Consider the following 16039-nt stretch of genomic DNA (forward strand, 5'->3'; position numbering starts at 1 on the left):
ATGCTTATGGAGGAGACAGATAGTAGCCTTGATGAGACAAAAGAAAAAAAAAAGGAAAGAAAAATCCCATGAATGAGACTGAAAGATCATGCCAGTTCTTGAAAAGCATACTTGGCATGAGGCGAGCGGCATGGCAGGTGGTTTCCTTTCCCTTCCAGCCTGAGACCCAAGAGGAAAAGCAAGTTTGGCTTCTTCTGAGCTGCCTATCTCCTACAATCTACAGCATCTCGGGGAAGCTGATTAAGATACATCACAAGCAATGTTATAAAAACAAGGAAATCATACGGTTCCCAGCCAAGTTCTTTTCAGAATCCACCCCAGAAAGACATATTTGTAAACAATCCTTAGTTACAAAAGTAAATTTATTATTAGTTCACTTTTACAATTTTTTTTTTATTCATTGTAACAATTTATAAATAACTCCTGGTCGTTGTCACCACCTCCAGGGCCAAGTCTGAAGTTTACGTTGTTTGAGAAGTTACAAAATCAAGTACACTTTACCTGTATGATTTTGAAGAGCATGAAACAACACATAGTTGGCTCTGTCGTTCGGTAACCGCACACAGAACGAATGTCACGGACCTACAGCACCATGGACTGTGGATTTCTAAGCAACAGAGGAGCGAGCCTTAGTAACGCACGAACTGGCATATTCAACTGCTTGAACTTCAAAAGCAGCTCAGAGAAGTTTGTGCTTCCTAAAGAGATTAAAGAAAGAAAGAAAATGAGCACATATTGGTGTAATACTTGCCCAATAAAAGATCTGTCAAGAGAGGAAGGAGAGCTGGTCAGCGTTCAGAGTGTATCTCTGGAGAGGTGCTCACTGCTATTCATTTTGTTGCAACGCTGGTTAAAAAGTGAATTTTTATATTAGAATTTCAAGAAATTCCAAATTCAATCAATGTGGCAGGAACTCCCAGAATAGGCATGTGACAGGCAGAGAGGACACAGAAAACCAGGATTTCCATAAAAATCTTTTGACCTGAACAGATACCCAGCTACCAGATTGGAAAACACCCAAGATCAGATGCAGGGGCCTGTATGCTCAGGGCGCTGTCGCCTGCGCAGGACTCCCGGGCTGGGGGCTGTGGCCTCTGGGAAGCTTTCAGCAACAGATTCCTCTCACCACTGAGGTGGTAACAGCCATGTCACAGCCCTAAGCAAGGCACAGAGTTCCCCAAGTCGAAGTCCAGCTGTATTTCTTTGGCAGCCTGAGAAACCTTAGGCAAGAAGAGAAGGACTGGTATATATCCAGGTTGGGCTGATGGAGGGGGCAAGAGAAAAGCTGACTTGTGAAAGGGTCCAGAATTTCCCTGGATCTCAAATCAGATTACCGCTGGAAACCTAGAAGAGCAGGTGATCGCTCCGACTAGGTGCTTATAGGAAAGAGATTTAAGGACACTCCAGATACGGCTAGCCCAACAAAAAGAAAGCTTTCCCCTGTCACAGCTCATCTTACCTGGTTCTGCTGCCTGTGAGAACACCGTTACCTGCAGGTCAGCAAAAAGCTAAGATTTTTTTTTTATATAGGTTAATTCTAGCTTCTTTAGTCCTGCATAAAGTTTCTACCTTTTCTGTCCAGACTCGAGACAATTAAAGAATAAAAATCAATGGAACAGCTTTCAGAGGAAATGCACGCTGTCACGTAATTTACAGGATATACTCCTTTTAGTATGCAAGACCCAACGCAGGATGGTGTGTCCACGCAAGTTCAGAGCGCTGTCCTGCTCTCCGGTCTTACCTTCCAAGCCTCCAGCTGCCAGCTGACCTGGCGTCGGGACAGAGTGGTAAATGAGGAAGCAAGCCAGCATGCTCAGTTGAGATTCCTCCGTGGGCTGCCCACTTAAATAGGAATGCAGCGACACATCCCCTCCAGCTGTAATATGTAAGACAGTGATGAAATTCAGGGAGCGTTTGTGGGAGGAAACAGAAAGGCAAGACAACGGTATTTCCACAGAAAGAGTCCACTGAAAAGAGTCTCCATCTCCCCACAGAAGGCGGGCTAGGGGTTTGTTTGCAAACCTTCTTCCTTCTGCCACAGCCACCCTACACCCTGCTCTCTGCTGTGGTCACCCTTCACTTTTGCTCCTGGAAAATTCTTCCAGTGCCACATTAGCAAAGCATTTTCTCTGGGAAATAAACTTCCCACCAACACAGTCAAACATAATTCTTCAGCAAGCGTTTCACACCAAACGCACTAAACTTGTTTTCAGTTGTTGTACGCTAACTTGCAAGTGCCTTCCCTTCAGTTATCATTTTTCAGTACTTTTGAGGCAAAAGTCAACCTGGATCAACAAGAAGACAGGAACACAAAATTGCAATCACGGTTGTAGGAGTAAAGTTATTTTCTCTATACCTTGAAGCCACTGATCCAAAGTATTATCTATAGTGCACTTCATCACAGGCAAAAATTCAGAGTTCATGAAGAGTCCTCGGTTTGGATTCCTGCTCATCCTCTCCTGGTGACTTCTGGAACTGAAAAATTCTAACACCAGCTTTATCTGCCACAGCTCAAATGTCTCGGACATTTCTCTTCTTTCTAGTCTCCTCACAGCCTAGCAGAGGGGAAATACAAAGTGACTGTGAGAATGTGAACTAGAGGAGGAAAGAAACATTGCTGTCATAAACACGAAGTAAATGAATCCTCAAGCCTCACCTTGCCAAGGGCTGCCCTTCTAAGTATCTGCTGAGAAAAACTGTCAGCTAATGTTTCCTCCATAATTTCACTTTTCATTACCTTAGACTATTTTCCAATTTGCTTTTTAAAATCTCTGCTGTCTCCCTGTAAGCTTGCTAATTTATCTCCCCGTAAGCTTGCTAATTTATCTCCCCGTCTTCCTTTCTATCCTCTATAAAAGTGCATGCAATGAACAATACTCTCTGTCAAAGCGTAGCTTTAAAAAAGAAAAAAAGCATTTACTTCACCTGATCTATTGCTATGTACGTGGGAAGCATCTCTGGATTTTCTTGGGTAACACACTCATAAAGAATTGAAGAGAAAAGATCCAGGATTTCCTGTTTCTGATAAAAAGACACATTTTTAACAAAGCACACACACTAGGAACAATTTATTTCAGGTTCTTGCATTGCCCACATTTCTTTCCATTAAGAAGTTAACCCATGCACTGACATTACATAAATTAGTGATAGCTAATAATGTCACACCGCCTGCTTTTATTCTTGGGTTTGTTAAAACTAAGCATAATGCAGCTGTATTTTACTCCCTCCCTTAAGTCATTTCGTGCAAAGAAATACACTGCAAAAGATCCGAACTCCTCTGCAGTGACTTCACCTAAATGCTTCAGGACACTGAAGAGGGCTCTCAGTATTTGTTAAACACACTCTGCAATGAATACAACTGGTGTATACAATTAGCAGCAACTGTGATGTAACCAATGGGGGGGGGGGGAAACCCAAACCAACAAAAAGCATATGATCAACACTGTTTTATACCTTTGTATTACAAAACATCCCTTAGAATATTCCCTGTCCCCATTACCTGAAGGTCTGAATTCCATTCCTCAGTTTAACATAGGTTTTTCCCACCTTTTATTCATGCAAGCAAGAAACCATGCTAGTCCATGTCTAGGCGTCATACCTGGCCCATGTTCGCAGTCGGTTTGCAAAAATAATCAGCAAATGAAAACAGAGCAGGATCAGAAGTGAAAGCTGAAATTGCTTCTGGCTAAAAAACAGATTAAAACACACTCTTAAAATGAACTTTTTGGTTTTACTGTACAAACGTAATAGCAATTTATACCCAATCCTTCCTTCCCCAGCACATAGGTGAGAAGACCGTAACCTACATAAAGCACAACATGGGCAAAAGGTGTCCAACGCTTCTGTCTGCCCACGACAAATGTACATTCACATAGCTGCTCTTAGCTTAAGCTCATCACATGCCCTGTGAAAGCCACCAGACTTCCTTTCCCTCAAGCAAAGCAAGTAACTTCAGTACTCATAACCATGTGGCAGAGCTACATGCTGGAAATAAATAACACAGGATGACCTGCTGCGCTTCCCTCAGCCTTTCTAGGGGCAGCACGGCAGGAAAACAGTTTGGAGGCAATACCTTGAATGCCCGAGCTTCAGAGTTTCGGTGAGTAACAGTCTGTGCTAAGAGACTGCGCCAGCCCATCGGGTCCTCCTTGTAGGAGAGCTGCCCAGCTCTCAACTTCACATACAAGACACCACCCTTTGAAAGAATTGATCTGAAATAACAACAGTGCTTAATTTAAATTGATGCATATACATAACGAGGCAGACCTATAAAGGAAATGTGAACTCCAACAGCTCATATGCGATAATATCCCCGTTTAGGCTTGGTCCTGATTATTTAAACCCTGCCTCATTCACGTATACATAGAAATCTTGGTATCTTCAGGACAGGCTGCTATCAAACAGTGATGTGATGGCAAGCAATGGCGACAAAAAAGGGATGAGCCCTACTGACATAAGGGACATAACTTCCTGAAGCCGTTGCGGCTTCTTGTTAGACTCTTCTAGGATGAGCTCCCAGCACCGAGGAAAACCATGCAAGTTGGTACCCACAGCTTTAAAGATGTGCTGTGATGGTCCTTTCAAGAAAAACAAAAACCCAACAAAACCCTGCTATTCCTGACCAAGCCTAGAAACAGAAGTGTGCAGCAGTTCAAAGTTACACTATTGCAGAGCAGCTGCATGTTTACTTCATTTAGAGTATCAGTTGCACCATTAACTGTAGGCACTGGGCATCCTTAAAATAACTAAATTATCTGTATTGAAACTAACTGCTTAGCATAACAATACATCAGCAATTCACACGGAGTAAAATCAGGAGAAATATTTCTCACACGTGCATGTATCTCCAAAAGACTGCCAGTCAGGTCCCTATCGTTTTAAAGGGCTGAGGACAAGATGTTGTGCCATGAGAGCTGACAGATTCAAAGCATCTGGAGACCCAGAGAATAGGTAAGTCCCACAGGCAAGTTCCTCAGTCACCCACGCTGGTTTCTGCTGCAGCAGCACAGGAAGGCTCTTTTGGACAAACAAGGTTCACCCCAGGAGAACAAAGCTGGCTCCTGTCAGCTCTGGTGCAGCAGATGAATCAGTGTGTGCCTCCTGATCTGGAGAAATCTGCACTCCGCTTCAGTCCCATTTGTTATCTTTAAAGGCATGGACCAATAGATGCTGCATTGTAATGCCTAATTTAATCTCAACAGTGGCATTTAAATTAACTAGAAAAACCATGTTACTGATGAAAGATGCAGCTGGCTTCTTCTACACTACTCACAGTGACAAGTTACACCGTAGGCTGTTAGGCGCAAAGATGAGAATGATTTTACCCACAGATACTGTATTCCGGTAAGATTTCTGTTTTTCACAGTTGCCCGACGGAGAGTTAAAATGCAGTAAGCAGTACTTTGTATACTTCACGTAACATGAGAAAAATAGTATTTCACAAAGCAGTAACAGTTAGCCAACTACTGTATCAACAGTCTGGGAAACATGACATCATATCAACTCAAAACTAAACTAAAACCATGAGTTTAAGATGGTTTCTGGTACTGCACAATCCTGCTGCCAATATCTGCGGTTTTTACTATCAGGTTTTCCCCTGCCCTGTTTTTGCATGAATTATTCACATCAATAGGTGAAACCAACTACGCAGTTTCTTTCTTCACCCTAAAGTGCTGTCAAATGCACAACAGTGAACCGATTAAAACCAGACTTTTCCAAACCGTAGGTGTTACAAGTACAGGAGGTTTTTTTTAAAAAAAAAAAAAAAAAAATTTTTTAAATATTGCTACAAGGTCATTATTCAGCTAAGCATTATAAAGAATACTTACTTTAGATGATTCGTTCCCTTGCTTAAATCTATTAATAATTCCCAGTACCGTGGCCCCTTCACTCTGATCTGTCAATGTAAGCATTTTTATTACTAGATATAAGCAGAATCATAAAATTCAGAGTTTTCTACACAAGTTTACAGTTCTTTCTCAGCCCTTACAAAAGCATGTGCCCTTTTATAGTGCTACCCACCCAGAAAACTGAGAAGGAAGAGCACCTAGCTTTGTCTCTCCTACAGTGAAGCTTTCCGGCACAGCGAATTCTCTGCTACATCAAATCTTGAAAGCGTTACAGTCAAGACCGAAGAGAAGCACGTGGCATAATTTAACACATGCTCCATAGTGACAGAATTGTCTTTGAAGCCATTACTATGGGACAGTATTGCCCAGAGTCTGGCTAAGATTGGACAGGGAATGAAAGAACAGTCACCAAGTCTCTGTTCTTGCACTGTTTGTGACACAAAAATGGAGTGATTAAATTCTTCATTAAAATGGAGATTTCCTTTACCTGCTTCAGTAAGTGAAGTTCTGGAAGAAGCGTGGGTGCCATCAGTTCCTCGGTGGCTTCTGCATACCACTGTGTGCCCTTCAAAATGCCACCAGTATTCACATATTAGTAAAGTTCATTTTCATGTGAAAAGAAGAAAATGTGCATCTCATTTATAACAACTCCACTGGCAGAAGTCAGTCAGTTTCTGTTCCCAAGTTCTGAGTAAATACATGACTTAACATTGCCTTTAATGTCAGAAAACATAAGCCTAAACTAAAGGTAGATTTCCCATGGATGGATCAACACATAACATTGTGCAAGTCAGGCACACTTCAACTGAAAGCTGAAGGTTTGAGAAGTAAACTACACTATGAACATGCAGAACTCTTTGCCAGAACCACAAAGGATCCATGCTGCACCTCTTCTTGCCTGAAATCCCAAGAACCCTGTCTTTAGTCCTTTCATGAGCATCACCTGTCACATGTAAGCCTGTACAAAATAAATCCCACAGAAAGGACCCTTCCCCAAAAGACACACAACGCAAGCACCAAGGAGAAACATTAAGTTGCCTGTTTCAGCAGAACTAGGAGAAGGCTTTTAAAACCACAGATGGTTCCAACCACCTCTGCGCCTCTGAAAGTCCTTCCTCTTTAGAAAGAGGAGAACTACGACCCTGGGTCAGCCATTACACGCTTGACTGTTTGAAGGTTTTGTGGTGCCTTTTACTTGTCCTGTATTCTGTTCTCAAGGTGACATCAAAGCACATGTAAAGCGAGAGTGGGCTGAGCACAACCCTTGAATTATGTGCGTAGAATTTGGCTCGTCTCCACCACAACTTGAAAACAAACCCAAGGCTGCTGGCCACAACAATGGCAACAGCGTGCCTTTGGTATAGCAGAATCTCCAGTTGTCTCTCACATGTTCTCAAAGGCCTTCGCTCCTCATTGCCTCCCAGACACACTACCTTATACGTAACCTCTATCAGTGCGTAACAAGGGGTGTTTGAATCCACATCAACGGGTGTTAAGAGCCTTGGTTCTGCTGCCAGCACGTACAAGTGACGCAAAGCCTGAAGGTGGTACCTGTGTGTGGGAATAAAGAATTCAGCACTGTGCAGTCCAAGCAGGGAATAATCCCCAAATACCAAACTACACACAGCTCAATAATCAAATACAGCTGTCGATCAAACTAAAGAGAAATTTGCAGTAATGTAGTAGGTTTTATATTTTTTTTAAACATGTATAGGTTAGCTAACAGAACAGGACTTAATGAATCTTAACTAAAAATGATTAAGAGTTATAAATGGACAGATCTTGCATGAAAATCATTTTAGCCGAGCAAACTGGAACAGTCAAGTCACAGGAGCACAGCGTAGAGCTACAGGAAACCTGCCTGCATTTCCTCACTGATCAAAGATCACTACCATCATCTTACATCTTCACTTACTACTTCTGCTTTCCACTTTTGTTTTTTTTTTTTTAAAACCTCCAAAAATTTATTTACAGAGCGCCTAGGTAAAAATTCTAGATCACTTGCCTCTAGATAATGTCTTTTGTCAGAAGATGATTTAGCTTAAGGAAATACGAACCTTAGCAAACCCTTACCGATTGTCTGTGCTGTGAACGGGGAAGTGAGGGTACAGAGCACAAAGGAGAGCAGCAATTGAAGAATTTGAAGTGCTCAGTGAATATCTGCAGAAAAACATTATCTATTAGCTTCTGTGCTAACAAACACTGGCCACTAGCACAGGTGTTCAAAATATTCTGGTGACCCAGGGAAGGGAAGGACAGTAGCAAAGTGCATACAAGCAAGGAATTTACAAACGTGTTCCTATAGCAGTCAAAATAAACATGTAGCAGGAGAAAATAAACACAAGCCAGAAACATTCCTATAGCATTCAAGTAACGGAATATCTAGAAAACAACAGGACTTCCATTTGCAATAGAAAATGCATACTTATTAAAAAAAATAAAAATCAAGTAAATTGCACGCTGCTCCAGCTTTTGCAGGAGAGGTGAAAGAAGAAACCTGCCTTTGAAATGGCAAGTTACCTTCCTCCTCCCAGAAAAAGGAGCCCCAAAGCCATGTGGTGAGCCAGGTGGAACCCATAGTTCATCTCTCCGCCCGTCTTCTTGTGCATGAAACGGCAAAGCTGAAGGACTTTCAGGTTTCCAGAGCCAGCCATCACCATCGCGAGAGACAGCAACAAGACACTCAAGCATGTTTCGAGATTATAGTGACCTGTCTTCAGGCAAGAATAGGGAAGGCATTATTACACTTTTGTGGTCAAACACACGCTTCTGGTCGGTCTAATGCACTGCTTTCTACCCCAGAGTTTGAAAACCACATTCCACAGAAAGAGGGAAAGTGGAAAACCAGCAAAGTCCTTAACAAAAATATGATTCACAGTCCTGCCCCATTCTATAAACAGTCTGTAATATAGAAAAGTAAAAGGGATGTTTTTGTTTCCATCAAGGTTTTGGTGAGGGTTATCAAAGTATGTTACACAACAAAGCCTCCTTTTCATTGAGAGAAAAGGAAAAAGAACTTACTATTGAAGCTGTTGGTGCTGACAAACACTTCAGGAAATCTGTTGCATATTTGTACTGGAAAGAAAAGAAATGCATACTAAATATAGATACAAAAGGTAAGTTACAGCTCTATGGAAATTGAAGGGAAAAAATTAAAACCTCTTACCAAGCACTTAAATGCTGCCAGATTTTCTGAACCAGCAAATCGAAATCCCAGTGACAAACATGCTCCAGCTATGATGTAGACATGAGCTTGCCTAATAAGCAACATAAACAGGAAATGACTAAATATTTCTCCTTTCCTCATCTGAATATGCATCACAAACTCCTTTATAATTAAAAAAAAAAAAAGGGAAAATGGAAAGGACTTATCCTTTATAGAAAATGGAGAGTAAAATTCCTTAAACATCAAAGAAGAGAGTTTTTTTGCATGCTGATATCTCTTTATAGAGTTCAGCCGCATTTTTCAAAAGGAGAATTTTTTACATGTTACTTACGCCAGTGTTTCTAAACTCAGGTCTTCAGATGAAGGCAGTTCTGTTGCATGAAGAGATATACTGTTCTCTCTTATGATCTATAAAAAGCATTAAGAGACAGAAAAATTAATCCAGGGGAAAATGATTAATTAACTGGAACCCTGGGCATCAACGGTTCATAAGTGATACAAAACAGCTCTGTTTCACAGGCACATACAAGCTAGTTGTTTTGTTTTTCCACGTGCTATTGCTCCATTGTACTTTTGATCCAAAAGGGACACCTCTCAATGCTCCTGCATCTGGTCCCTTAAACACTTCTAAAACAATGGCAACATTGTGTCAGAAGCACAATGTTACTGTATGTACTCAAATATGAGAGAACACAGAACAGGGTGAGACCTCAAGAGGTCATATAGACCATCAGGATCCTGTATTTCTGATAGATACTTATCTGATTTGGCCTTAAAAATTTCATACAACACATCTTGGAATATCACTGATCTCACTGCTGAAAAGTTATTCCTAATGCTCAGCTGAAACCTCCTTGCAGGAATTTCACACCTGGCTTCTTGCTTGGTCAATGTGGAGAAAAGTTTAATCCCTTTCTCTCTCTGGCACCGTTTTCTGTCTTGAACAGTTGCACGCCTCCTCACCCCTCTCCTTTCTAGCAAGATGGGAGTCCCCACTGCTCCCAACAACGGTCCAGGAATCCAATATAAGTCATCCGTGTCACGTGAATACAATTAACGTACAGCTCACGTGACTACGGAAACGTTCGCATGCAGAACAATCCAGTGAGATGTAAAATTGGGAAGTAAACACATTAAATGTAAATACCTACTTGAGGCACGTTGCTATTAACCCACTTGGAATTGGGCAAGATGTCATCCCACAAAATCAGGCATCGAGCCAAGGTCTAAAAAAAGTGAGAAAGCCAAAACATAAGGAAGGAAAGGAAAAAACCAAAACACCACACAACCCAAGCTACACAAACATCAATGGTATTTTTTAATGTACTAACTGCATCCAGAAACAGACAATCCAGCTACCCCCAGCAGCTTCTTCACTGTTTCTCAGTGTTCGTATCAGAAGTGACAAAATTGTTTTTATTTTAAGAGACACAAATTCTACTTGCAGAAAAAGAACCACAGAATAAATCCTTGCAAGATCTGTATCTTTAGTGGGTAAATTGAGATGAAATTAATTTGGGAAAAGCTATAAAAATTAACTGAACATTTAATTTAACATTCCACATAAAATGCAGCATTCAAATATTTCTCACTAAATTCTGTCTCTAGTGCTGTATGACAAGCAAGCTGCCTTACTACAAACAGAAATTGTTTGAAGGTATGAGTTTGGCTGGCAAGCAACAGGGTTACCAGCTACCTAAAGGATTCTGCATGATACGCATGTGGGCTGGATTAAAAATAAAAATAAATTAAAAAGAAAAATATTTTTTTGTATCGTTACATAGACTGAGAAACGAAACAAAAGAAAATCTTACCCTCAATAAAAGGAACTCCGGTTTTACAAAGTCCAGCAAATACATGGTATCTGGTGCCTGAAGCCAGTCAGCAATGGATCTGCAGAGCACAGTAAAGGAACAGGATTTCCAGATCATATTTCAGCAATGCACAAATTTGAGTAAGCCACACAAAACAGAGCCAACATTATGGGAGTTTAAACTGCTATCACAAGTTACTGCAAAATGTCTGAGGAATTCCAAGGTTAATACCTGTTATTAGTCTTCAGGTAGATCATAGCAAGTGCAAGTGTGGCACCCGGACAAGTAACGTCCACATTTATGGTGTCCCCCTCCTGTCAAAACACAATACATACTTTCAGACCAGTTGACTAGGAAAGCAACAGTCTGTAGTGACGTCTATATGCATTCAAAGTCACTTGGTGCATTGAGATACACACCTCTCAGGCTTCTAACTATTCCCATTTTCAGCTTAAATGAGCAAAAAATCATCAACACATACCTTGATTTGATAACTGGGAGACTTGTGCTTCTCTCTGTGCATTCATGCTTGGAATCGCCTGTGACCCACAACCATGTACTGGTAAAGCTGCTCGGGAACATTGAGGTCCGACATGCCTATCAAATTACTGCCGTGCTAAGGAATGAAAAGGAGAAGAAATAATGGGGAAGTGCCTTCCTATATGAGAAAAAAAAAAATGCTTGTGGCCAAAGGCAGTTGGGAATCAAGGATGAAACAGTTCTTATTACCCCACCCTAATATATAATGATTCTTCTTCTACTAATTGCAGTTGAAATGAGGAGAGGCACTCACCCCCAGGCAAACCATGCCTAAGGCTAGCCCAGATGCAAGCGAATAGGACTCTCTGTCTGTGCAGTACTCCATTTCTGGTCCAGGGGGACGTCCTGGAGAAAACAAAACAGTGAAATTCATCTTTTAAAATTCCAGCTAAGTAAACGTTGTTTAATTACATGCTACATTCTTAATGAAATGAGAAGAAAAAAAAATAAAATCTGTCCCTTCTCAAGAAAGTCAGAAAAGTTCTCAGTGGAATTACAAGTAATTGTCACTTAATCCATCACCAAATGGCAAACCCCTCCAGAAGCAGTGTATATTGCTAAATGATATGGTTGGAGTTCAGAGACACAGTGAAAATGCCATGTTACAATTGCATATACTTTAAGACCTCTGAACCTACGCAAATGCTGTCGTGTCAGCAGAGTTCAAAAGCTGTTGCTAAAAAAGATTGCACATATCAAATTACCAGAAACATAACAGATACAATTTCACCCTGAAAATTTATCCCATCCTCTATTTAATAAACCATTCAGTCTCTTTTAACTAAAGTTACATATAAACATGAATAAGAACTTAACTGTTACAAATAAAATCAGAAGAACTATGCACAGAGTGAGGACACAATTCAGATCAGAAATTTACTGTTCAGAATCAGCTCTTACAGACTACTGTTGAGAAAGCTTTAAAAAACATTTGGAACAGGAGAATTTAGGACGATGGCTGTACTTCCACCAACCTAGCGAGCCAGAAAGACCACCCTTGCAAGAGGAAAGCATTTTTCACTCCGTGCCTCCGTCTCTGGTTTCTATAGCAGCAGCTACCTCATGGACAGCCGTGAGAAAAAACCAAATGTCTGGTAAGCATTAGATGAGTTGGGTATACAGTGTGCAACAGAGCTGCTCAAAAGCCACAGAGTGTCAGGATCTCTGCAGATACAGCATCTGGGTCAGGAGTATGTGTAGTTCGAGTAGTCCTTTAATCAAGTAGCTGGCAACCCCAGTAACCCCAGACCAGCTCTTCTCAGAGAAAATGTCTGGACAGAAAAAGTATTTGGGTCCAGCAACGATGCTGCTATGTTTCTTCTGCTAAATTCAATGATTGTTCTATGTCATAGAAACACACAGTTCACAGTAACTTCTGTTCCTCTGAAAACAGAAGATGAGGTTTGGAAAATGCGAGGTGAATGTTGGATGGGAGACCTACAGTTAAAAGAAACGTTAAAATTCTCAGCTCCCTGATGCATTGTGCAAATTATTCACAAGCTGTGGCTCTCCCAGTCCACGTCCCATGTTTTCAGTGTTAGCACCCACCTATTTCAGCCAGCAGAACCTCAGCTGTGTGTCTGTGAGCAGTGCCCTGATAGACAAGGCCTATTCCTATCACAGCAGCCACCTGCACATTGTGGGGGACATCCAGCTCTGTTGAAGTTGGTGGCAGGAGGGCCGGTATGTGGATGCTCAAGAGGCGCGTAATGGCCATATCCATTGTCCCCAACTTGGCAGCAGAAACACCAAGCAACAGTCCGATACTTGTCATCTCATGGCCCTAACAAAGGAAGCAAATATCAGCGACCAAAGAGAGCCACGTTCAGAAATAGAAAAACACTTGTCCCAGTGTTCCATTCACCTATCCCAACGAGTTGTGCACAATAAGGAAAGATTTAGTGATAAAACTGCTGAAAATCTTTTAAACAGAAATGAAGTCCTGCACTACTAACATTAATGAAGCAACTCTGATATTCTCCCACATGAGGAAACTTCCAATTCAATGTTTCAAAGAAATCTCTTGACTTTTCTTGTTTTGTTTACAGATTTCAAGCCCTACAGACATTTATCTCTGTTGCTTTTGAATTGAAAGAAGGCCTCACCTTTGTTAAGTAGTCGTGTATATTGAGTGTGGCAAGTTTTGTGAGATGCCCATTGAGACCCAGAGCCATGAGGAAGCCTGCGTATTCATTTGCTAGTTCAGCAATTTTGGGCTTGTTATACACAATCCAAGCAGAATCTATCTGTGAAGCAGGTGCTATCTTCAGGCCGGCAGCTACCCCGTTGTGAAAGCTGGCCCAGCAAGCCATGTTAGGAGGCACATCGATGTTCCCACTGTTCAGATCAACAGTAGTGTTCCTAGGAGGAGCACGGCCTGCCAACAAGAGAATTATTAAAAGCAATTAGGTAAATCCAAATCGCTTCAGAAACAGCTCTCAACTTCAGTAGGGTGCCAAATAAATAAACACTGACAGCATGCTAGGTAACACTTCTGATCTGAGACAGCGTCGGGTATCTTCAGGTATGTCAGAAGACAGAAGCACAGCATAGTAGATAAACCAGCAACGTGGAATTTGCAGTATCTGTGTCCTGTTATGAACCCAACACTGACCTTAGGCAACTTATTTAACTTTCTCTGCTTCTCAGAATGTACCTGATATAAATTCTCAGTGTTTGATAACAACAGTGGCCTAGGTCATTCCAGGAGAAGAAATTAGTAGGTGGCAGATTCAAAACCGAAAAGAGCTACTTCTTCACAAAAAGCACACTTAAGCTAGGAAATTCTGTGCAGAAAGACATAGAAGATACCACAAAAATTACAAGAGGTTCAGAAAGAAATGGGATAACAACCGAAAGAAACTCCATCACGTTTTGTTAAATACTGAGTTTATTTGGAAGAAAACGCTGACCAACGTACCAGTTAGATTCAGCTTAGGGATCGGCAACTGCTCGGTTGGAACAGGATGATACGAGAACAAAGTGAACATTCCTCGTCCAACAGGTAGTGCCATGGTTCGTTGGCATAGCTGTAACAACCTGTTGGGGAGATGGAAGCAAAACCAAGTCAATTGCTTAACATGGAAAATTTTTCCAAATACATGATATAAAATGAACCTACAGACAACAGGCACTGGACAGACCCTTTTTTCCCCAACTATAAGATAGCATGCTGTCTTTCCTTTTTTAGTAGGCCAAACGTTTGAACCAAATCTTTGGTCCTTACAAGATTAATCTCAAAGATATACTTTAGCTGACATCACATTGAAACTTGTCACTATTTTTCCCTTAAAGATAGGTGCTAGTTACATGAATCTGTGCTACAGAGAATTTAGCAGCTGTATCAGATACAAGGTGAAAGGAGAAAGCAAAACAAAGCTGACTGCCGTATGGGATCTTGCTATGACTAGTGATCACATCTAGTAATAACCTGTGTACAGAATTAATAACATGCTTCCAAGAATGCTGACCACAGTTCTCTATGATTTACTCTGGAAACACTTTCTAGACTTGTTAGATTACTCAGCTTGTTAGGTCAGACAATAATTTGATGCATTCCTTCGGCTTCCTACTTCTGTAGAGTGTTTTGCATGTTAATGATGTTCTGAAGTTTTCTGTTTTCTTTTGTTTTTTAAAGATGACACTTCTAACACCCCCAAAATAAGTGAATAAAGAAGTAGAACAGGAACAACTGTGAGGCCACTGGGCACAGAATGGCTCCAACAGGAGGTTTCAAAAGAGAGGGATGGGACAGCCCAGCAGAAAAGGCACACATTGAGGACATCTGCTGGTTTTCCGCCCTCTTATTCCTCATCCTGATATGGTAGTGAGGCCTATTATGAAGGATACCTGGTCACTAGGAAACTGGTGGAAGCAACCAGTTTCATATACTAGTACTGTTTTTGTAATAGTTCCAAGTCAGGACCAGCTCAGATTGAGACCAGAGATGTAAACGTTAAAAATCTCAGAACTCCGTTATTCATCCTAGAAAGCACCAAATTCTACAGCTTTCTGTAGAATTAATTAGGTCTCCTCTTGCTTAGGCCCAAGATCAGCCCTGAACAAAGGGCTCTCCGGTTTTAGGCAGGGGATGGATGATGCTGTGTTCTCTACAGAGTAGGTCCTCCTTATGTTTCACACTTCTTAGGTGGAAAAAAAAAAGCCACAATCTGCTTTCAAACCCTAACTGATCTCAACATGCTGTTTGGGAGTTCAAACTAACAGCCTTTCCTATATGCTGCTCCAATCCCAAGAGTCCTCCAACTCAAATACAGCAGAGTTTTGACATACACTCACCTTCAAAGACTTGGATTATGAAATTCAACCCTCTTCTATGTGTCCTACACTCAGGCCTGCCTACTTTAACGTTCATTTCGGACTAAAATATATTGCACTGTTTGATTAGACATATTTAAGTCACCAAAAATATTCACACAATTTTTCACCCAAGTCAAATACTAATGAGAAACAGCTAGAAACAGAGAGAGTTCTTTACCGGTTTTCTTTCTCTTCTATGTATTCATGGTCACTAGCTTCTGGCATTTGCACTACATTGACACGTACAGGACGGGCACTCTGAAGGAGTCTGCGTACTTCCTGCACTCTCAAATCCTCGCTCCATATTAGCGACATCACTTCCTCATTCATGTCGTTCATACCATCCTCATCCT

The 16039-nt window shown here is 41.2% G+C and overlaps 1 protein-coding gene across 1 annotated transcript in view; it reads right to left on the reverse strand.

Moving 5' to 3' along the window:
• Positions 1–582: 582 nt before the first annotated feature.
• The window catches only part of ANAPC1 (anaphase promoting complex subunit 1), a gene marked incomplete at its 5' end in the record, with an annotated part of 33371 nt that continues 17914 nt past the window's right edge, over positions 583–16039 (reverse strand). The window contains 23 exon segments of the mRNA XM_009704040.1: positions 583–698; positions 1742–1876; positions 2357–2555; positions 2926–3021; positions 3599–3685; positions 4073–4211; positions 5829–5896; positions 6337–6414; positions 7283–7400; positions 7923–8009; positions 8370–8563; positions 8871–8924; positions 9016–9106; positions 9347–9423; positions 10167–10241; positions 10830–10908; positions 11061–11143; positions 11311–11445; positions 11623–11714; positions 12918–13152; positions 13475–13746; positions 14290–14408; positions 15865–16037. Coding sequence (XP_009702342.1) covers positions 583–698; positions 1742–1876; positions 2357–2555; positions 2926–3021; positions 3599–3685; positions 4073–4211; positions 5829–5896; positions 6337–6414; positions 7283–7400; positions 7923–8009; positions 8370–8563; positions 8871–8924; positions 9016–9106; positions 9347–9423; positions 10167–10241; positions 10830–10908; positions 11061–11143; positions 11311–11445; positions 11623–11714; positions 12918–13152; positions 13475–13746; positions 14290–14408; positions 15865–16037 — 2802 coding nt within the window.

Source organism: Cariama cristata, unplaced genomic scaffold (assembly GCF_000690535.1).
Source record: "Cariama cristata isolate BGI_N322 unplaced genomic scaffold, ASM69053v1 scaffold23707, whole genome shotgun sequence".
Lineage (NCBI taxonomy): Eukaryota > Metazoa > Chordata > Aves > Cariamiformes > Cariamidae > Cariama > Cariama cristata.